This window comes from Cebidichthys violaceus, unplaced genomic scaffold, assembly GCF_023349555.1.
Source record: "Cebidichthys violaceus isolate CVI_PGR_0920_01 unplaced genomic scaffold, fCebVio1.0.p SCAF_63, whole genome shotgun sequence".
NCBI classification, from domain to species: Eukaryota; Metazoa; Chordata; class Actinopteri; order Perciformes; family Stichaeidae; genus Cebidichthys; species Cebidichthys violaceus.
Genome location: NW_027176850.1, coordinates 28,039 through 50,788, shown reverse-complemented (window position 1 = coordinate 50,788; position 22,750 = coordinate 28,039). Strand labels below are relative to the sequence as shown.

Sequence of the window (22,750 nt, the reverse complement as noted above, 5' to 3'; positions counted from 1 at the left end):
GGTAGTTTTACATGTCTTTGTAATTGTTTTGCATCTGTTTTTTAGTTGTTTTGCCACTGTTTATAGTCGTTGTGAGTCTCTTTTTAGTAGTTTGCACTTCTTTGTAGTCGTTCTGTGTCTCTTTGTGGTAATTCTTTGTTTATTAATAGTCATTTTGTCACTCTTTGTGGTAGTTTTGCGTGGGATTTTGTTGTTGTTGTTGTTGTTTTTCCAAACCTTATTTATTGGGTTTCCTGACAAATAACATATAACAGCAGAACAACAAGTTTCAAATGAGGCTTTAAGTAACAAAACAGAAGATTTAAAGACAGAAAAGAAACAAAACACCTGTACCAGAAAGTAAACAATACGAGAATATATCAGGTACTTGTTCTGTGTCTCTTTGTGGCAGTTTTGTGTCTCTTTGTACTTGTTTTTTGTGTATTTGTTGCAGTTTTGCATAGTATGTCGTTGTGTTGCATCTTTATGTACACGTTTGATTGACTTTCCAACAAGAAATGTTTACATTCATTTCCAACAGAGGCTCTGGGCATAGACCCAAGTGCTTACAGGACCTGCACTCGGGAGCCCATTCAGTAATCCACCCATGTAAAAATGTTGATAAAGTTACATAGAAATATGTGTGGGGTACATCAGCTGTTTGTCATATTTCGCCTCTATTTTAAATGCTCTTACTCTGTTGTCATTCTGTTGTTTATCTCTGTCTACAGTGTGCTGTTTGAAGAAAAGTACTCTGTAAATAAGTCTGTATTTATCTAGCAGTTCCATTCAAACACATACAGGAAGAGCTCAGCAAAGGCCCAGGTGCTCTGTAAAGCAAATTAGACAAGGGAGGAAAGCAGTGATCATCCACAGCGCACGCAAACACATGCTCGCCCTTCACACACATGCAAACACACACATACAACTCCACTGACAGTTTAACTGAATCTGGAAAAACAATTTTTAGATTTCCATGTGAGAGTGCCTGAAGGCATTCATAAGCAAAAGACTGTTTTTTGTCATGCAAACACCTTCAGTGGACATCAAAGCAGTTTGTGAACCCAACCGTTTCTGAAAATCTACGTATATGAGAGAGTTTATCTTTTCTGTATTATGTGGAAGAAGTTCTGAGGTCTTATACAGCTGTAAATGTTGTGGACCCAAAAGTTAATTGTTTCCCTCTGAAATGTAGCTGAACAGACCAGAGGCAGAGGAGTACTTTGCTTCTTTACAATACTACCATTAAAAAACACTCCATCACAAGTAATAGACTTCAAAAGCATTCAAACTCCTACTTAAATAAAAGTACAGTAAAATCTTAATCTCTAAAAATATTACTGTGAAATATCAGTCTGAAAAGTAAAACAAATGTAGTAGAATTAAAAACTACAATATTTGCCTCCGAAATGTTGTGAAGTAGAAAGCAGCACAACAATTAAATACTCAAGTAAAGTACCTCAAATATACTAAGCACGATACTTCAATAACTGTACTTATTACATTCCACTACTAAAAAAACATCTGTATTTAATTTATATGAAGATGAACAAACATTGATCACATCCATAATCAATATACCAATATGAGACATTATCTACCAGACTTGAGCTATTAATAATGTACAGAACTTTACTAGGCACTCCATATTTAGATTTATAAAATCATCCAGTTTTTAGTCTAGGTTCCATTTCCAATTCAGATTTTATATTATTTCATTACTTATCTACCATTAAAGTGTCCTTATTTTGATTGATTTGTGATTTATGTTTGACTTAACTACTGTAACAATACAATTTCCATTGGTATTAATAAAACCATGTATCTTTCTAAAACAATAATTAAAACAACAACATAGTAGTATTTAGTGTCAGCTGACCCCCCCCCCCCCCCCCCCTCCCACACACACACACACACACACACACACACACACACACACATTGTTTTCTCTGGCAGGTTAATCCCAAATACAGGATCACCTCATACAATGGCTTCATTAAGGGACAATAGCATTGTCTCAGTTAATAATAGGGCTCCTCCCTGCCTTCTGTCTGCTCTGAGGTGAACTGAGACACAGACAAGTCATTATGAAAGGTCAAATCAGTGACTGTGGGACTAAAAGAAAATCTGTGGATGTGTGAGTGACAGTCAGATGCCAACTATTATGTTATTATTCTGCCATACAGCCAACAACGTTTCACCTAATTGTTTTTTTTGGAATAAAATCATAATTATTGCCAGATAAATTAATGTAAAAGGTTAATCCTCAGAAATCGTCTGAGTTCCCCTGCTCTCTCACATTGTGATGTCTTCAATTATGAAGGTAGGTTTGTGTCTTTATTACGCAAACAAAAACATATGTTTTGAAAGCAAATTTCTCGCACTGCAATCAAAAATCAAGTTTGTATGAAGGTAGATTTGTGTCTTTATTACGCAAACAAAACCTTTGCTTTCAAAACGAAAAGCTACGGTTTCAAAACGAAAAGCTACGGTTTGAAAACGAAAAGCTACGGTTTCAAAACCAAAACCAAAACGTAAAGCTACGAGTTGAGTTTGGACGTAGTGGGCGGGGCATACGCTGCTGAATGAGCCAGGAGTTTCTATTGGTGGGTTCGACTTACGTTACATGCACGCAGAAAGTGAAGCTTCATGTCAACAACACCTCATGTCGTTCTTTAAAAAAAGAGACTCTACGACACTAACAACATGAAAACAAAGTGAAGTGCTACCAGAGCAATATAATGTCAACTTACCTCCATGCCGCTCATCACAGTAACCTCTACAGTGGAAGTAGATGCCGGGATCCAAGTCAAACCCACCAATAGAAACTCCTGGCTCATTCAGCAGCGTATGCCCCGCCCACTACGTCCAAACTCAACTCGTAGCTTTACGTTTTGGTTTTGGTTTTGAAACCGTAGCTTTTGGTTTTGAAACCGTAGCTTTTCGTTTTGAAACCGTAGCTTTTCGTTTTGAAAGCAAAGGTTTTGTTTGCGTAATAAAGACACACATCTACCTTCATATTCAATGCAGTCTTTCTGTTTGCTTGCAGGTGAGGTGGGCCTCTGCCCGCCTCTCTGACCCACTGGCCAATCGCAGCCCACTTCAATCTGCAGCAGCCAATCAGCGTCAGACTCGCCCTCACCTTCAGTTATTTTTTTGCGGTGAAAGAATTCCAGCTAAAGTTGACCCCGATGCCATTAAAGCAAGCCAGGGCAAATATTATAATGCATGGCAGGATGTGTGGACATTTGTCATAATCTGCGAGCAAATTGAACATGAGACAAGCAGAGCGATTGGCTGCTTGGGGACAAAAGCAGCAGCTTTACCTGCCAGGTGGAGCGGAGGAGCGACAGTGAGGAGAGAGAGAGAGAGAGAGAGAGAGAGAGAGAGAGAGAGAGAGAGAGAGAGAGAGAGACAGAGAGAGAGAGAGGGGGGGGGGGGGGGAGCGGGGCAAGAAAAGTCGACTTACCTGTAGCTCAACTTCTGGCAACTCACTCATTCTATTACCTGCTCCGACTTGAAAGTCCAGTTTCACAAGGAAGGATCGTAGAGGAAGCGAAATATGTCACAGGAGACAGACAAGTAAGTGATCGAGCCGGCGGTGAGCAACTCTGATGATTTCAACTTGAAGAGAAAAGTTTTATTTTTACCCGCTAATTAAAGACAACCCTATTTTTTTATTTGGATTTAGGTTGTGTCTCAGGATAACAAAAAGAATGTCACTTTCTGGTTGTATTACTTTTGGATAGTTATGTAAAATATTTAGATATTTTCTTTGGAGGAAACAAATACTCTTGGCGCTGTGGATTTCATTAGAGCTGAATACGCCATTTTTGACTGATAGACCAAAAAAACCCTCAAAGTGCAAAGACTGCATTTACTAAACACTTCGATGTCTTTCACTAAAAATAAGAGTTTTAGCGCTACGTTTGCATCGCATTCTCACATTTTAATGTCTACAGTGCGCGGTGATGGCTCTCTCTGCGTGAGACAGTTTGGGCCTACTGTGTTGTTTTGTAGCACCAGAAACTTTATTTATATTAAAGAAGTATAACCTTTGTGCTGAAGCTGTTTCTACTACAACCAGAAAAGCATTTTACTACCTTAGACTTTCTTTGGAGGGATTTTGACGATATTTCTACTCAGCCTCATTCTTAATATCTTCTTAAATATCAGAAATAGCAGCGGAGGCCTTGGCTGACAGAAGTCTCCAAATGTTACAGAGGTTCTGATATAGTTTTATTTTCCCTTAATAAGATAGCTCTAGTTTTTTTTTTAAACAGTTATAAATGGTAATAAATTATTCATAATAATAATAATGTACTTTTATAAATATTACTAGATTGTCACTGAAATAGGCACTTGTTCAAAACGTGATCTTTTATTGTTGTTATTATTATGGTGTGTTTAAAACAACTAAATGTCTCTTAGTGTAACTACAGTGATGCTGTCTCATGCATCCTGCATCAGCCACTATTATGATCCGCAGTGGTAATATTTAGTCAGATCCACCTGAGTAGAGTTTTTTGAATCATAAACATCCCCTTCTGTAGAGTCTTTGGCCTTTTTAATACCTGCATCATCTCTCTACCTGCAGACCTTGGTTGCCATGGATAAGTTGTTCAGCATTTGTAGGCCAATATAAATATAAACCTCTACCTGCCTTTGGTCCACCATTACACCTTTTTCCACAAAGGTTAGAATAAGTGTGACATCACAGATTAGAGGCTGGACAACTGGGTTTGTTTTATTTGGCAGGTAGATTTAGCAGACAGGAGTTAATTTTAATTGGATCAATCATAACAGTAAATATACAAATTAGTTATTTCATGTTGCAAATGAGCTTCCAACACGTACGGTACATTTCACAGCTAAGGATATTTCCTGATTAATATTTCCTGTAAACAATTTAAGCAAACGGATTGATGAATGAAGAGAAACAGAGCGAGTATGAGGCTTGTAAATGACTACTCCCAAGACTCTTCCAGAAGGTGTGACATACTGATACCGTTCATAGTACAACAAGTGCAAGTTGACACATTCAGAGCCCTTAAAAGTTCAGAGATGTTGTGACAACACTGTGTGTTTAACTGGTCTGTGATCTTGATTTAAGTGGGCCTTCAGAGTGGAGAGACAAGCCCACGTAAACACACAAGACAGGCATGAAAAGGGCTGTAGTGTGAACTTTTCATTATCAGTTAATCTATACATGTTTTCATTTTTTAAAATGACTAATCTAATATATAGAAAATGTCCAGAATAATGACAGATGACCTTTTTTTAAAAAAAATTAACGCAGAGGAAGGAAAGCACACGTTGGCTAAAACCAGCAGATTAATTTATCTAATCTACATCCACCTGATTTAAAATGTTTATGCATGTCTCCCAGTAAGCGTCTGGTGGTGGTGGTCCCCAACGAGAACTCCTACCCTGCAGTGCGACGGGCCTACACCAGCGAGGACGAGGCATGGAGGTCGTACCTGGAGAACCCGCTGACAGCCGCCACCAAGGCCATGATGAGCATCAACGGGGACGAGGACAGTGCCAACGCCCTGGGCCTGCTCTACGACTACTACAAGGTCTGGATGGAGGATTCAATGCTTTTCTTTGTCTTGTATGATAACAAACTGAATATCTTTTGGGTGTTGGACTGGTGGTCAGTCTAAGGGAAGAGGGTATTTAATGAAGCAACATTTCTACAGCTTAATTTTTACTTTAAGGAAGCTCAGATTTACTTGAATAAGAAAGTCTGGATCCTTAAAATGTTTGGATGTAGTACATTTCACAGGGCCTTTGTTGCATGTTTAACAGAAAAGCTTGAGGACTGCATCAAGTTTTTACAACTATAATTATTCAGCTGATGATGTGTTTCATCCTTCAGGGAAAAAGCAACAGGGTAAATGAAAATCTGAGAAAAAAAAGTTCAATATTATGTTAATTTATCATTTAATAGCATATTAATTTCGCCTTGTAGACATTTCCAGTGTAGACACTGACTGTTTAAAAGACAAGTTAATATGCTCCCAGCATGATATTGGTCAGTGGGAGTCCAGCAAATTAATTCACAGCACTTTAATAAACCACAGTTCTAAAAGCACTGATAATAACAATACATTGTGGAGAGGTTTGAAGTAAACACTCAAGAACAATTTTCTACCGTTTTATCAAACATGACAAATGATGGAGACACAACTCTCATCCATCTGATTACGCATCCTCCTTTTTTCCTTCCAGGTTCCTAAAGAAAAGAGGCTTCTGCCAGTTCCCAAAGTCGTTGAAATTACAGAGGAACAACAGAAGAGGTCAGTGACTTCGGGTCTTTCAGTGCCTCGCTTGAGGTTGCACATGTACAGACAGAAATACAAAAATGCTAAACACGTAGTTGTTAGCAGACATTTCCCAATAATGTGTGGAATTAAATCCTGGAACTCAGTGATTGTAGTATTTGACACGTTGCAGCCGTGGTTAATAAGGTTACATATAAAGCAGTTAAATATATCTGCTTTCAATTATATTAAGAATTTGATTAAGATGATAGTGATACGAAGCAAGTACTTCTAGTATGTATTTGTGCATATATTACGGATGAGTCTTGTTTTATTTGAAGCACTGATACTGAATGTAAGAGGCTCAGGCAATACTAAAACCCGCTGATTCCTGCAGAAAAAAAGACACTACAAAATATTTCATGACAAACTGTGTCTCTGCTTTTGGAACAAAAACATTTTATCCACAAAAAGGACAATATATTCATAATTAGGGAAACATTGAAATGGGAGAAATCCAGGTCTGTTTTCTGATTAGAAGAGTGAGGATGCATCGCGTTACATTTCTGTTACCTGTTGCACTGATATACATTTTAGTGTGAACCTTTAAATAAGAGCTGGTGTAAAACAGGTTAAGATCTTCAGACATGTCAATCTTAAGATAATTAAAGCTGCCCTGAGGAGGTTTCTTGTAAATAAACATTTGGTGTTACTCACTAAAACTCATTGTGAATATCCTTGAAGCCGATGACAAACGTGTTGGCGGCATTTATTTACCTCAAGTAGTTCACCAAACTTTTTCACTACTCAGTTGTTCACATTGCTGTGTTCAGCGGTTTTCATAGCCTAACAAGGCATACAATTGATCTAAAATTCAAAATACTGTGCAGCTATTCAGAAAAGGTGAAACGTGCAGAAATACATCCTAAATGCTACTTCATCCATGTTTTTGTTCAGGTCCGCATTGCAGAGCAACGGAGACAGCCAAAGCGAGGTGGAGACGGTGGACAACCGTGTTCAGGTCCTCAAATCTGTTCCCGTCAACCTGTCACTGAACACGGAGCACCAGGAGAACAAACGGGAGCGATTCAGCAGCTTGACCGAGGCGGTGCCAGGGGACGGAGGATCGCCAGCTGTGGCGGCGGTGAAGGCCGAGGCGTACGCGCCCGTCTTCATGACGGGAGCAGGGCTCCACTACTCGGTGGAGGGAGAGGAGTCGTCGAGGGTGATCTATGAACAGAGTCCGTATGAGGTGACCACCGTCAGTCACAGCTCGTATGTGAAAGAGGACCAGCAGAGTCCGCCGGACAGCCCGTATGAAGAGGAGAGAGACGGGGTGAGAGAAGACATCGTGGTTGGAACAGATACTGTTATTACAGGAAAGGAGAAATCACCTTAGATTGGTGGTTCCTAACCTGGTGGGGTCACGAGATAACGTTTCGGACTTTTCTCTAATTACAACTCTGATCTTGATTCGTGAGACAGAACCAGTTAAAAATGGTTGTACTCACTATTTTAACTGAGCATGACTCGTAGACATATTTAACCCACGCCACGTTGTCACAAGTAGACAATTCTACATTTCAAGGGGACACAAGCCAAAAGGGTTGGGTACAACTGCCCTAAAGCACAGTATAACTGTTGGAAATGTTATTTCTAGGTGTAAACTTTACTATACTATTTTACTAGGTACTAGAAAAAGACTCAGTTCTCACATTTTCTTGCCTGGGAAAATGCTCTTCAGCTCTTATTCTATTTGTGTTATATCCACAAACCATAGCTGAAAGAATGACCAAGTACACGCTGGCCGTTGTTTAAAGACACTATGGGAAATGTAACAAGGCACAAGAAACAGAAAAACATTACAGCACTAGAAGACAGAGTGTCACACGCTGAAGATCTTAGAGAGAACATGCAAAGGCGGAGTTGTTGTGTAATTGTACATGAAGAAAGATGGATGTTTAAATATGATTCACTGAGAGTCCAAATGTTCATTAACTGAACAAGAAGCTACAAGTGGTTGTTGAATTTGTTCCTTGTTTGCTTGAAATTCAGATTTTTATTTATGACAATATTGATTTTTTTTTTCTCATTTACAGCATTATTTAACCAGTTCCCTCTCAGCCTAAATTAACATGTCATTCCGCCCAAATCATTTCCTCTTTCTTTATGTTTCAAGCGTTCTCAACAGAAGTACCACACGCCTTCCTCTCTGGCTACAGATGACTACTTGTTTCACCAGGAGCGAGTGTAAGTCACTCAGAATACAACCACGTAGTCCAATCGTGATTATAGCAAAATTATCTAGAAATGTGTTACAGTGTGAATATTCAAATATTGAACTCCAGACATTACCTTTTTGGTGTTTTACCTCAATCCCACATTGTTATATCTAATCACATATTATTCTCTACGTGTGTGTGTGTGTGTGTGTGTGTGTGTGTGTGTGTGTGTGTGTGTGTGTGTGTGTGTGTGTGCGTGCGTGCAGTGACAGCTTCCAGTACACGCTGGACGCCACTCGCTCGCTGCGTCAGAAGCAGGGTGAGGGACCGATGACCTATCTGAACAAAGGCCAGTTCTACGCTGTGACGCTCAACGAGCTGAGTACCAACAAACGCCTTCGTCACCCCATCAGCAAAGTTCGGGTGAGGCTGTTTTTTAAAATTTCCTTCTATAAAGTCGTCCGTCCTATTCTTATTTTGATAAATATTATCAAAATAAGCAAAACACCAAGCACAGTTTTGTAATTCAAGTCTACCTATGACCAAGATGCTTGTTTGTCAACGATACTCTTTTTTTTCAACGGGTTAAATAATTATTTCTAATGTGAGAGGTGACTAAACTCTACAGAGCGTTTTAGCATCTTAGTCTTGGATTTACAGACTCCGTCTTAACGTGCAGTAGGCAGCTCTGACAAAACTATTGTACACTACCTGCTCAGCACCACACAGCAGACAGACAAAACACTATCTAGTGAACATTGTGGAGCATTTAGCAGCTAAAGAGTCAGGTTATCCCTCAAAACAGAGCGACAAGAGAGTGAATATTGGACTTACTTTCTTCAGTTGGACTCAAACACGACTCCAATTTAAGTGGCTGACAGGACAACATATTTAAATATAAACATGTGAGGTTACCATCCCCAACACAGGCACTGTTTCAGTCGAATCATCTAAAAACGTTTCCCCCTCTCAGAGTGTGATCATGGTGGTGTTCAGTGAAGACAAGAACCGAGACGAGCAGCTGAAGTACTGGAAGTACTGGCACTCCCGGCAGCACACAGCCAAGCAGAGAGTCTTAGACATCGGTAAGACTTACTGCGTCCTCCTTCTTCCAAGACTTTACCTATATGTGAACAACACCAAATTCTTGAATGAATCAAAACACTCAAACTGAAAGACAATGACAGATTTATGTTATTGCAAAAGCTGGAATGCACTTAGCTAATAAACAAGGCATGACAGAACTGAGAGCAAACAAGCCCCCACCCAACTGTCTGCCTGAGGCTGTTCATCTGCTTACCATCACCCTCCTTCAGACAGGACACACACATACACACACCTGAATCTCTTAATGTCTAGGTGTTGCTGAGACACACAACATAAAGCCTGCAAATCTCCTCGACATTGCCTGAGAGATTGAGCAAAACACTGATTTGAGACAAAACTTGATAATTCAAAACTCGTGACAAATGTCTCTCCAGCAGCATTTCCCACAAGTGTATGCTGTTGATCTAAAGCCTCATATTGTATCTTACAACTTTTGACCTTTTGTCTGCAGGCATTTTTTCAGTTGATGGATTTGAATTTGAACCAAGCATTTTTACGCCTTGTTGAATGAGTGTGTGTGAGAAGCTTGTAGGCGGTTTGTGTTTGGCAAGCGTGGGCCTGCTAACCAGGCAGAGATTGAGAGGTATGTGTGGTGTGGATGGGAGACACACACCTATACACAGCTTGTTGGGACAGGGAGAGGAATGCTAGCCGCTGTGTTACCTTGGCCGGTTTTGGTCTGATGAATGTAATTCTTGCCCAATTTTGATCTTCATCTTAAATCCTATGTTTACGTGAACCAAGACAAATCGCAATCAGCCTACAATTCACACGTATCTTTATATCTACCAGTAACTGTTGTGGGCGTGGCAGGATAGATTTAAGCGGTTGTGAGATGATTATCGTTTGAGGGAATAGCAAAATAACAAGATTTAGTGGATCAAAAGTAAGTTTTGGACACATTTTTCTTTTGGATTACTGGACACTTAAACTGTAAAACATTTTTTCTGAGCAGGGAAAATCACTCTTTGATAGACACCCTTCGACGTGGCTCACAAATAGGCATTGCTATGTACTAAAGAGAATAGTTGGATATTTTAGGAAATATACATTTGCTTTTTTGTTGAGAGTTATATGACAAGATTGATGCCACTCTCATATCTCTCATAAATGCAGCTACAGCCAGCAGCCGGTTAGCTTAGCATAGCATAAAGACTGGAAACAGGGGAAAACAGCTAGCCATGCTCTGTTTAACCTCTAGAGCTCACTAATTAACACATTTACAAAAGAATAGTCCCCAATAAAACTTATCTATCTTTAACTAGATATAAGAGATATATCTTTTTCAGCATGATTGCTTTTGGCATCCTGTTTGGCATTTGCCAACATAATAAGTCTGTGTTTCTTTGTGTGTATGAGCTAGAAATAGAAAAATGTGCATTTAAAGTTTGAGCCACAGGGCTGAAGTACTTCTCCGTCAAACTGACACCTGTTTGTGTACACACAGATACCGATCTGCTTATTTAAATGCACAGACGCTTTCAACATGTACAAACAAAGTTCCCCAAAACAGATTTCAAACAAGGATGCTGAGAAACCACTGAAATAAATATAACGTGTGATTATTTTCATTACTGATTCATCTCTGACATATTCACATTGAAACCAGCAAATATTCACATTTAAGAAGCCTTTTTCTTTAAAATAAGAGAGTCCTTTAAAAATAAGAGAATCCTTTATTAGTCCCACAGTGGGGAAAATTTAAATAGACTATCAAAACTGCCAATTATTTTTCTTTTACAGATTGTGAATCGATCAATTAACTAGTCATCTCAGCTCTAATTAATATGATGTACTATTTTTTAGTGCATGATTGTGCATCAAAGAGGGGAATCTCAAACGGCTCAGTAGTTCAAATGGCTCCACTGGATGCAGCCTGTAACCTGAAGCTGTCCAGAGAGCTGATTTGAATAGCGGGGGAGGTGGGGGGAGGTGGGGTCATCATGCCCCTGGGCCGCGTCACAGAATGGATCATTTGAATGAGGTTATTTAACGGGGCATGTTGGCAGATAGGCATGCCGCTGCCTGCCCTGCTGCTTTGTGCACCTGCTAAATGACCAGTGTGACGTCGTAACAGCGGTTATTATGATGATGGAGGAGGTCAGAGGTCACTGAAGCGGGGGGGGGGGGGTGCTCTGAGATGTGACCAGCAGAAATGTTGCAGGATGAGCTGCTTCTCCAAAGAGATTCAGCCCCAACCACACAGTCAAATAGATTATATCGTATCTTAAACCCAATCCCATGTGCTCGCTCACTTTCCTACCAGATCCAATCCTGTTTGGCCCCTCTGAAGACTTAATTCTTTATGTGAGAAAAGTCTCATATACAAAGTAAAACATTTTTTTGACATTCATATGAGCCTTTTCCATAGCATACCAGTGTACTCAACGCCTCACATTTAAAGTATGACCAGTATGTGGTCACACAGGTCAACAATAGCCAGCCGATGTGCTCACCTGACCGGCTTTTAATATGGCTCTCACAGTCAGATAGCCTCCCGTGTTTCCCACCGCTGTCTTTGAAGCATTTAAGAGTTTGTTTGCGCAAGCAGATAAGGTTTTATCTTATAAAATTGAAGCGTGCCATTTGATTGCTTATCTTAAAAAACAATGGCTTCCTACTTTTGTCATTTATTGACCAATTTATGCTGTGTGTGGTGGGTTTTTTCAGAGGGGAGATATGATGTTTGGTTAGGTTTTTTAAACAGCAGATATCAGCAAATTAAAATTTGATGATAGTTGACTCAATATGAGAAGAAGTTATATTTGAAAGGTTGTTGTGACTACAGAAATAAACCATCCCTCTGTTTGTCCTCACAGCTGATTACAAGGAGAGCTTCAACACAATCGGCAACATTGAAGAAATCGCCTACAACGCCATCTCCTTCACCTGGGACGTGAATGAAGAGGCCAAGGTATAAAAAAACAAATATTGTAGTTCCTTTTTCTTTTCTTTTTTTTGCAGGACGTAAATGTCTCTGTAATTTTAAGAGAAACCGGTCTTCTATATTTACACTAGCTGGAGGCGTGTTGTAGATGTAAAAGAAAAAAGCAGCAGGACAGGTTTTTTTTGTGCTGATTCAGTTGTTGGCAAACAAATGCATTCGCTTGAGAAATTGCTGTGATGCAAGCACCTCACCTGTAGACATCACACACACTTGGGAGCTCACTTAAAAAATGGTGAATTAAATCATCCTCATTTTGTTTTAAAACAATAATTAAAAACCTAAAGAGGTTCCTTTGCGCCTATTGGTGTGTTTTCTGCTCTCTGCCATAAAGCTGATGGGCAGTGTTGTGTACATTTGCTCTGTTTGTCTTCTTGTCTTTGTGAGGCTCACTCCTTTGTAGCCGCTCCTTAAATGGAGCTCCGTCACTGTTTAACTCCAGAGGCCCCCAAGGGCCAATACACACCAATCTCGGTCCCCACCCTCTGTTGTTTGTTTTGCCCTCATTTCAGTGTGTTTCTGTGTAAATGTGATAGACTGTGTGTGTGTGTGTGTGTGTGTGTGTGTGTGTGTGTGTGTGTGTGGCTCTTTCATTATAATAACAGCCTGCGGACAAAGACGTTGCTATGGTGGAAATCCAAGCACACTTCTCTGAGCCAATATTGACTCTTTCTCTCTCTACTTCTATCCCTCTCTGTCTGTTAATCTGTGTGACTTATTGAGACTGAATATATATGTGTTGCAGTGCAGGAAACAGGTGTAATGCCCAGGTAGTTTAATGTGCATGCCTCTACTGTTGTAGGACTAAAAAGGACAGAATTGTTCCAAAATGTCTTCAGCAATTTCTATTAAGGAAAATCAAGTTCATTTTACATGTAAACCAAATAAAAGACGTTTGAGTGCCTATTTTATGTTTCAGGGAAAGTAGGAAACAAGTTATTAATACCTGGAAAGTAAATAAGAGTATCTGTTTTGTCAGGACAATAAATAAAGAAAGAACACCTTAATGGATGCTAGAACGCTTTTTTTTAACGTGGTCTAGACAGCTACACCAGAGCTGAACATATAAAGTTCTGTGCTTCATGTCTATATTGAGGAAGAAGCTTAAGGGAATTTTATTTAGTTATTCTTGCCTTTATGTCATAGCAGACAATTGAGAGGTGTCAGAAAATGAGAAGAGCACAGAGCTAAATCAAATATGGAGAAAGAAGATTTTGCACACTTGTTAATTTAACTATTTAATGACAAAGTCAAGCTTTCAGTTACAAGGCCTTCATCCGGGTACATTTTAGTAAAAAAGGAACTGCAGAGCATATAATGGCCTGGTCTAAATACATAGGAAACTGCAAACAACAGACATAAGAACAGAAATAGACAAAGAAATACAATACTTTTATGTAACAGCTTCTCACTAATCCAGTGTGCTATGTAACCATGCGGTTACATGTAGTTTTGATTTCTATCTACAGGGATTTTGAGATATCTGAAACTTCTGGTGCAAAACAAACGCAACAGAGGTGAAAGGAATTTTGTTTGTGTAAAAAAACAAATACATTTGAAACTCCCAGCAGCCACAGTGTCTCCTCACTGTAGACATTTTAAATTTGTCTTTGGCAAAAACAAAAGTTTTCATCAAGTATTTGAAATACAGACTTTGAAGTATGCAGCATGTGTCTCTGAGTGGGAGTGACAACTCATGTTTTAAAAATAAAAAACACAAATAAATAGAAAAATATCCACTTAGATGCTGGTTTTTCATTTTGTGTTCAGTTCTACGCCATTCAAGGACCAGCTTCTATTTCCACTCAATATTTTGAGTTGTTGTGGATGTTTTAGTGGGTTGCATTGTGTTCAAAAGAATGAAAACATTCCGCTAGAGAAAATAGCCAAAGAAAAAAATAAACTGTCATTTATTGTAAATTTAAATTGAAGTATGTAAAACCCTCTTCCTTCTCCCTCCTTTGTGAACTCTGGCAGATCTTCATCACAGTCAACTGTCTGAGTACAGACTTCTCCTCTCAGAAGGGGGTGAAAGGTCTTCCTCTGATGATCCAGATCGACACGTACAGCTACAACAACCGCAGCAACAAGCCGCTGCACAGGGCCTACTCACAGATCAAGGTCTTCTGTGACAAGGTGAGAAAACACTTTCTCTTTGTCAGTTACGTGTATACAAGTACATATACAAGTATACCAAGGTGGTGTACTGAACTTGCTTGTTTTATTAAACCATCAGTCAAAAACTAAAAGATAATCAGGATACTAACATATGTGACAAAGAAAAGCAGCAATTTTAAGAAGGACTAAATTAATTATATATAACAGAAAAGTTCAACTACAGCTGCATTCAGCAATGCATTTTCTGTAGAGTTGCTCTGAAGCTTTATTAGAGGAATTGTGTCCTGGTTAAAGTAAGCCTCCAAGATTTATGTGAGCTCTAAACCTGACATTTGAATATTAATTTGCTGTTTGCAGTTTCTGTCAGTTGTCTAGATTTGTCTCGATCCATATGACAATAATGGGTATTTATAGAGATTGTGTTTCTTGTTTGCTTCTTCTGGACTGCACGTGGAAAAACAAATAAGCAGTGTAAACAAAATGTCAGAGCAGCAAAGCGAATCATGCATGGTTGCTATCGTAATGGAATAAAATATTTAAAATCAAATTATTTTGTGTTTACTATTTTATTGAGACATTCTAGTAATGCATGTAGCTCTAAAATGCAGCTTTCTCTTAATATTTAAAAGCAAACTTAAACAACTTCATTCTTGTGTGAAGGAGCTACGTAACATCCGGTTGTAAAATCCGTCACAGAGCTAAAAATTCAAATATTTTAACTTTTATCGTGGCCAGGACTTTCTGCCAGCATCACCCAATGTTAATCATGCTGCTCTCGACCATTACATGATACCGTCTACCTGATTCCATCTGAATGCAGCTTTACATGTGGTGTTTCTAATACAAGTTCAGCTGTTGGGATCTTTACCAACAAGTGACAATGCTGCAGTGTAAATAGTAAAATGAGTCACGGACAGTGTGTTTGACTGCACTATAGTTGGAGTGAGCATGTTAAGTCATGACATCAGTCCTCCCTCTAGTGGTCTCACCTGCTCAGTGAGCCTCCCAAGACACATGTAGGCTACACACACACACATACACACACACACACACACACCATGTAATGCAGAAACGATGTGATGTGATAGCTGATTATGTCAGAGTGTGTTTAAAGGAGGCTTGCATCATTTCTCAAACTGATGTGTTCTATATGGTTTGTGTGTTGTTGTTTTTTCTCAGGGAGCAGAGAGGAAAATAAGGGACGAGGAGAGAAAACTGTTTCGCAAGAAGTCAAAAGGTTTGAAAAATGGCATCAAAATCTGAGAAAATTATAGATACAGGGTGCAATATAAGGAGTGGAGAGGCATGAAACACCCTCTTGATAACGTGAAATTACGGTGAATACATTGCCGTCTTCTGCTTTTATGTGAATAATAATCGGGACTATTTGTATGAACGTTCAATTGGCTCTTTTCTCAATCTTCTTCTTCACTGGTGTACAGGTAAAGATGGAGGTGTAGGCGTGATAACCGCTCCCAAGAAGACCGACACCACTTATTTCAAGACCATGAGTGACCTGGAGTCTCAGCCTGTACTCTTCATCCCCGACGTTCACTTTGGAAACCTGCAGAGGGCCGGACAGGTAGACAAACATTCTCCTTTCCTTGCACACAAATGAAAGAACTTGTGTCCCATCAGTTGAGTTTGTCTGCTCAAAAGTGAAATTGGAGCCACAGCTTGGATTCTGAATGACCTGACGACTGCATTTCAGCTCCAGATCAAAACTTTTACCACCACCACCACATTTCAGAGGGAATATTTAATTTTTTCAACCACTTCATTTATTTCACAGATCTAATTTTCCGATCAAAACATATATGATATTTCCCCTCGAAACTTCCCAGGTGGTTTTATTTGAATAATTGTTTGATGCCTGCAGAGGTATATTTAACAGAAATACAAAGATTAAAGACAAAGGTTGAAGGATTGGGACCGCACACAGATGTGTTAATTTAATAAAGCTCTTTATTTTTCAACAACAATGTGCTGAATCAAAAGCTCAATGTTTCGATGTTTCGTCATATGGGGCCAAACGAGAGTGCTGGGTTGCAAACTACTTTTTATACCTTTCAAAATGTAACAGGGCATCCTATAGGATAATCACGTCATTGGTAATCAAGTCATCCTGTATATCACCTGCATTGCCTTGCCACCTGTGCCTGTTTTACATATTATTGCACCATCTTATGGTTAAAATACATCAATCCAGCCAAAAGAACAAACCAAAAATCCAATTAAAACAATTCAATTTCCAACAAATTGTATCAAAACTAAATAATAACAGTTGAACTTAACATATAAAGAAACATCTCAGGTCTAGCTCCTCATTCAGTCCATGTGGACTGTATCCAAAAGGAGCAATAGTTCCAAATCACCACCTTAATGGATGCACTTTTCCTCAATGTCTTTGAAGCATGGACTCAAAATTGTGTGGCTGTGTTCAAGAAACTGTTTTGCTACAGGAGAAGTTATATCCTGTCTCTGAATGGTGCTTTCTGACATCAAACTACATGACACTTAAACAAATAAACCACCCAAAGTAATACCTCCTTTTACATTAGAGGTCTGACTTGAATGGGGATGTCTGAAAACTTTAATATGGGTTGTGTTGTTGCATTGATCACATGAGCAACAAAGACAATTCAGGTTCTCGTGGACCTAAGGGCGGCTTCTCAAATCTGAGGAAACTAGAATGCCTTGAATATTTTTTTCCTCTGTTGTAGACAAAAATAGGCCTCCAATTTTGAATAGCTGTAAAACATTTTATTTTCAGTACAATATTTTGTGAACTATAGATTTAATTTTACCTGTCAAAGGTGATATTCTGCAAATTAACACACATGAATAACTTCATTAAAGGTTCTCTAGGTCTCTTTCTGGCCTTGTTGTAAGCACAAACAATCCATTGAGAAGGGTAAACCAGCAGTAAAATGCTTCTTACACATTGATGCATCAGTATTAAAAATCAAATCATGTAATACATGAATATAGTCACAGTGGCCATGTTTATGTAAAATGAGCAGTTAAGTACATTTAATTAATTGATTAATGAGGAAAAAGTCTGCCTGTTTTAGAAGAATTCATCAATATAATGAAATATTCTACTTTATGTTTTTTATTTGTGCATAAAGCTTTAATACACAATACTTAATTTGCAGGTGTTTACCTTCAACACAGAGGAGATCGAGAGAGAAGGGTGAGTGTGCGTTTTTAGGAGCATTTTAATTTACATCATACAAATGTATAATATGCAAAGCAGGTACAGATACCGACTAAACACACGCAGAGGAAGTGCGTGTCACCACAAAATGCAAACACAATGTATACGTTTATGGCACCTGACACTTGTTTTGTGTGCTTTCACCAGGAGTGTGCTGGTGAAGAGGATGTTCAGACGGTCAAATGAAGATCTGTGTCCGTCACCTCACAAACAGATCAAAGAGGAGACACACAAGAGAGGTACAAGATGGTTGCCTCCTCTTCTGCATATCATTGTTTCTTTTGACTCTTTTTAACGAGGGATAAAAAGAATACAGCCCAAGGTGATGTCGTCAGACACCAATGAAATAGTCCAAAGATATTCAATGTACAATGATGTAAAACAGGAAACCAGCAAAATGGTTGGTGATTTTCTGTTGATGAATAGCACTACTGTAATAGTTTTTAGTTGTTTTTTGGTTATCATTCAAATGTTAAGACATCACTTTGTAGTCTGATAACTTGTGATTGTATTTGTTATTATTTCTGGCCATATATGACTAATCAATTTAAAGTGGAAAAAGACAACTATTCAACGTTTATATAGATAATCATGGATACTCTTTGGTAACTGGGGATAGCTAATGATGACTACTGAGGAAAAGTTGCTTTTTTCTCCCTGTTTTGGTTGTGCAATGATTGACGCACTTCCTTTGGGCTGTCAATTGAGCTTTCATTTTCCCAGGAGGTCGTACCTCAGTGAAAGCAAAGCTTATAGGGTTACCAGTCTAAACACCGATGGTGTCGATATATTACAGCCATTACATTGTGCAATCAACATTTATTCCATAATGATAAGTTAAGCAAAAAACGTGTCGTATTGCCACTTTAAAGAGCCTGACAGTCTGTGAAACCAGAGGCTAATATTCACATTGTTGCGTTATATTTGCTCCAAACCCAGATGTATATATTATATAAACTACCACTGTAGCTGACAGTTTATTCTTCCTTCTCTCTCTGCAGTGCTGTTGTATGTGAGAAAGGAGACGGACGAGGTGTTTGACGCTCTGATGCTGAAGTCTCCCACACTCAGAGGCCTAATGGATGCTGTGAGTGGCGCCGAGTGAGCTCAAAGGCACAATTTATTTGCTGCAGGGCACCTGTTTACAAACTGCTTTAATCTGTCACTCGTAGATATCAGAGAAGTACGGCGTGGCCCCAGAGAGGATAGCCAACGTGTACAAGAAAAGTAAAAAAGGGTGAGTGAGGAAACAGATTCCAGTTTTTTAGGCCTATTTGGAGCCTTATGTCAAGCATATGAAATTAAACATGAGTGTCCTTTGTGTTAGGATCCTGGTGAACATGGACGATAACATCATCGAGCATTACTCCAACGAAGACACCTTTGTCCTCAACATCGAGAGCTACGCAGACGCCTACAAGATCACTCTGATGGAGATCTGACCACTCGTCAGCTGACTCTAAGGACTGCAGGTTGAGAACGAAAGAGACGCTGTGACTGCTGGTTGGCTGATATTTACGAGGCTGCTATTGATTGGCTGATAAGCTCACTGACAGTATTGGGGACAGTCCATTGGTGGCGTTAGTCAGATGCTCTGAGGTCAACGTCGAGACCCCTCGTCCCTCTCTGACACTGTTCAGGCCCTTAAGGACTTTATGAAGCAAGTCGTATTTTCTGTGCCGGAGGACGACAGCCCTAATAAAAAAAAAGGACTTAATAGAAATTCTTATGAACTGGTTATATTTACCTCCTTTAAGTTGTAGTCATCCGCTATGCTGTGATGTGAAATGATGGAGTACAGATCAGTGCCCTACACTTTTAACGAAAAGTTCTACTTTTCTGTACAGTCTTGTGTTTTTGCCAAATAACACGAAATGCCTGATGTACTGTATGTAGCTAGAATTAGTTGGTCTTAATTAACTTAGCTTCTTTGCATGCCAGCCTTTGTTTTTGTTAGTTGTGTTATTATTTATTAATGACAATGTTTTGCATTTCTTAAGCAATTTATCCCAGGATTTCAAGTACTTTACATTTCAGTGACTTTATTCATAGTCACCCTTGCTAAGAGCACGCAAGTTTTTAAATGGTTTATCTCTATTTTCCAGCCATGTTCCTATGACGAACATGTCAACAAATAGCCAAAGTGTTTCTTTGTAGGACCTAACATAAGATGGTAATGATTTAAAAATACTGTTAACTTCTGCCGGGTGACAAATGGCACTTGGCCTCAAGTGCTTGGCTGTATTGAAACATTAATAAAGGTATAAACATAGATCTGTCATTTTTGGTTAAAAGAAGACTTGAGTGAGCCTCTATGAGGCTGTACCATAGGCTGCTGTACCTAAGGCACCGGTTTCTTTGAAGTAAATGCTAACGTACACAATTGCAACTGATGGGTAAGCAGGTATTCTGCCATAGAGTTGAGGTTTTCATGCTGGCAAACACACTTAACAAATATAGAGGATGTAATGCCTTCATTTTGTGTGTTTTAAGGCAACAAATCACATTAATTCCCCTAGTCAGTAGCTGTGATGGCAGTTACTGCTGTACTCTGCTAAGCTAGGCTAAATCACTTACTCTTGAGCCAAATTTGTTAGTTTTTTTTCTTCCTTATGAGATTTAGCGTGGGTTGTCAAACTAATTTATTACGATTCATTGAATTTGATAAACAGTTCAGGAAAAAAGTGAATTTAGCTTTAGCAGGGCTAAGGTTATCTGTCCAGCTAGCTTTAGTGTTAGCTCTCTTGCTTTAGCAGTCCAGTCTGTGGCAGAGCTGTGGTTTGGTTGAGCTTTATGTCATAGTAACTATTTTTACATACCCATCTAACATGGATTTATCAACTGGGAACCCTGACATTTATTGGCAATCCATCCAATACTTCTTCAGCCATTCCAAACCGACATTACCATCTCTTGAGTCACGCAGTTGTCACGGCTGATGTCTTTATTACTTTGTACATCATGTTTAAATACATATGAGAAAGACAATAAGGCCATTTTCCCATTTTGTATTTATTTGAATAACAAAATGGACGATCTACACAGAACACATATTGCAATACAAAAACTACAAAATTATACAGAGACAAAGTTTTTTGTTCAACAGGTAACAACTGTACAGTATAAATGGATACAATACTGTATTTTTTTCTTGTATTTAACTCATCTATATTTGGCACTTGACCACAAAATGCTATTGAAGTGAAATGTGGGACTGACGTACCTGATCACCGACTTAAAATTTATCACAAGTCCCCCCCCCCATGCGAACATGAAGCAGAATGGAAGCAGTAAAGAGCTATCAGTAAAACATACAAAAACACAGTGAGGTCTGGTGGATGCTGCTGTTACTCGCTACCAACATCAGTGTTCTGTTCGTGGTTTGTTCCTGTGTCTTATTCATAAAAATATCTGTAATCTCCATTGTCACAGTAGTGCTCAAATTGTCTACAATTATATTTGTATTTTTAAATGTGGTGCACATTCAAGAAATGTGAAGTCACATTTGCACAAAATTTGTGCAGATGCTACATACGTACACCATTTGGAGACTGTTTATACACCGTTTACGCAGGAAAAACTTAATGACAATGTTAACCTTTCTGGGAAATATAATGTCAGTAGAGGGAAATAAGAAGCTACATAGACTAACTGTAGCTGTGGATATTCAAAGCTGAATGCATAGCAATGTGTGTGGTCCTCTCCATTTTAACATCTCTAGCATAAATATGAGTGAAGATACTGTACAACTTTCTTTCATATCATATTCGTCAAGTAAAATAAAATGTTTATCATCACATTTCGAATAATTTATACGTCAAAATTTTAAAGTGAATTTCTTCCATTGCAGAAAATCACCACAATGTGATCACAGAGTAAAAGAATATATAAGTAACATACTATATATTCATATAACATCTAACTTTTTTTTTTTTTTGCTTATACGCCATAGTTGAGAGAGAATCACAGCTCGGTTTATATGTATATGTCAAGTTCATGTATTCCTCTGTAAAGTGAAGAGGTGTGTGAAGTGTGTGTGTGTGTGTGTGTGTGTGTGTGAGGACAAAGAACTTGGCATAAAAAGTCACTTTCAAAAGAATATCTGTAGTCAAAATATTCCACTTCGTTTTTAAATCTGAGTCAGGTTTAGTTGTATGTAACATTCCTCCAAAATATTCATTAAAATAAATCTGCTTTTATCCTTTCTAAAATTATTCTATGGTTAAAAACTAAACTTCCCAGATCTCCTGTCTTCATGAGCCATACTGTAAGCTGTGAACACTTGTCGCCCCAGACTCACATACTTCATTTCATTCAGTGTTAAGAGTTAGATTGCAATACTTTGTGAGAATCAGTCCATCATCACTCAACAACCCGAGTCAGTTAAAAGAGAACAAAATCAGCATGATTGCCTTTAAATAAGAAATTACGTTTTCAAAAAACAAATAAAAGAACAAAACAGCAAACTTGGATTCGGCTCAAAGTACCTCAGGAATCTCTTGGATCGTCCTCGCTGGCCGTCTCCTCGGACAAAAATAACACATTTGATTCAGTGTTTAACAAGTCTTTGATGGGATTTTAGTCCATTGAGTTATATTTGTACTGTGTGTGAGATCTGTGCTGTCTGCAGCTTCTGACCAGGCATAGAGGCACATGTACAGTATCTGCATGTGGGTGCTCAAAGATTATATATGTGTATATATATATATATATATATATATATATGTATATATATATATATATATATATATATATATATATATATATATATATATATATATATATATATATATATGTATGTATGTATGTATGTATGTATGTATGTATGTATGTATGTATGTATATATATATATATATATATATATATATATATATATATATATATGTAGCAGGC

General features: G+C 38.5%; 1 protein-coding gene across 1 annotated transcript; it reads left to right on the top strand.

Annotated features, from left to right (window-relative positions):
* The first annotated feature begins 3,444 nt into the window (after positions 1–3,444).
* On the top strand, positions 3,445–20,130 carry LOC137890209 (grainyhead-like protein 2 homolog). Its single transcript, XM_068734361.1, has 16 exons — positions 3,445–3,561; positions 5,369–5,558; positions 6,214–6,281; positions 7,203–7,581; positions 8,425–8,495; positions 8,734–8,890; positions 9,441–9,552; positions 12,394–12,488; positions 14,496–14,654; positions 15,816–15,873; positions 16,079–16,218; positions 17,795–17,832; positions 18,004–18,095; positions 18,858–18,943; positions 19,029–19,093; positions 19,184–20,130. The coding sequence occupies exons 1-16, from the start codon at positions 3,542–3,544 to the stop codon at positions 19,296–19,298; spliced, it is 1,845 nt and encodes a 614-aa protein (XP_068590462.1). The 5' UTR covers positions 3,445–3,541; the 3' UTR covers positions 19,299–20,130.
* The last annotated feature ends 2,620 nt before the right edge of the window (positions 20,131–22,750 follow it).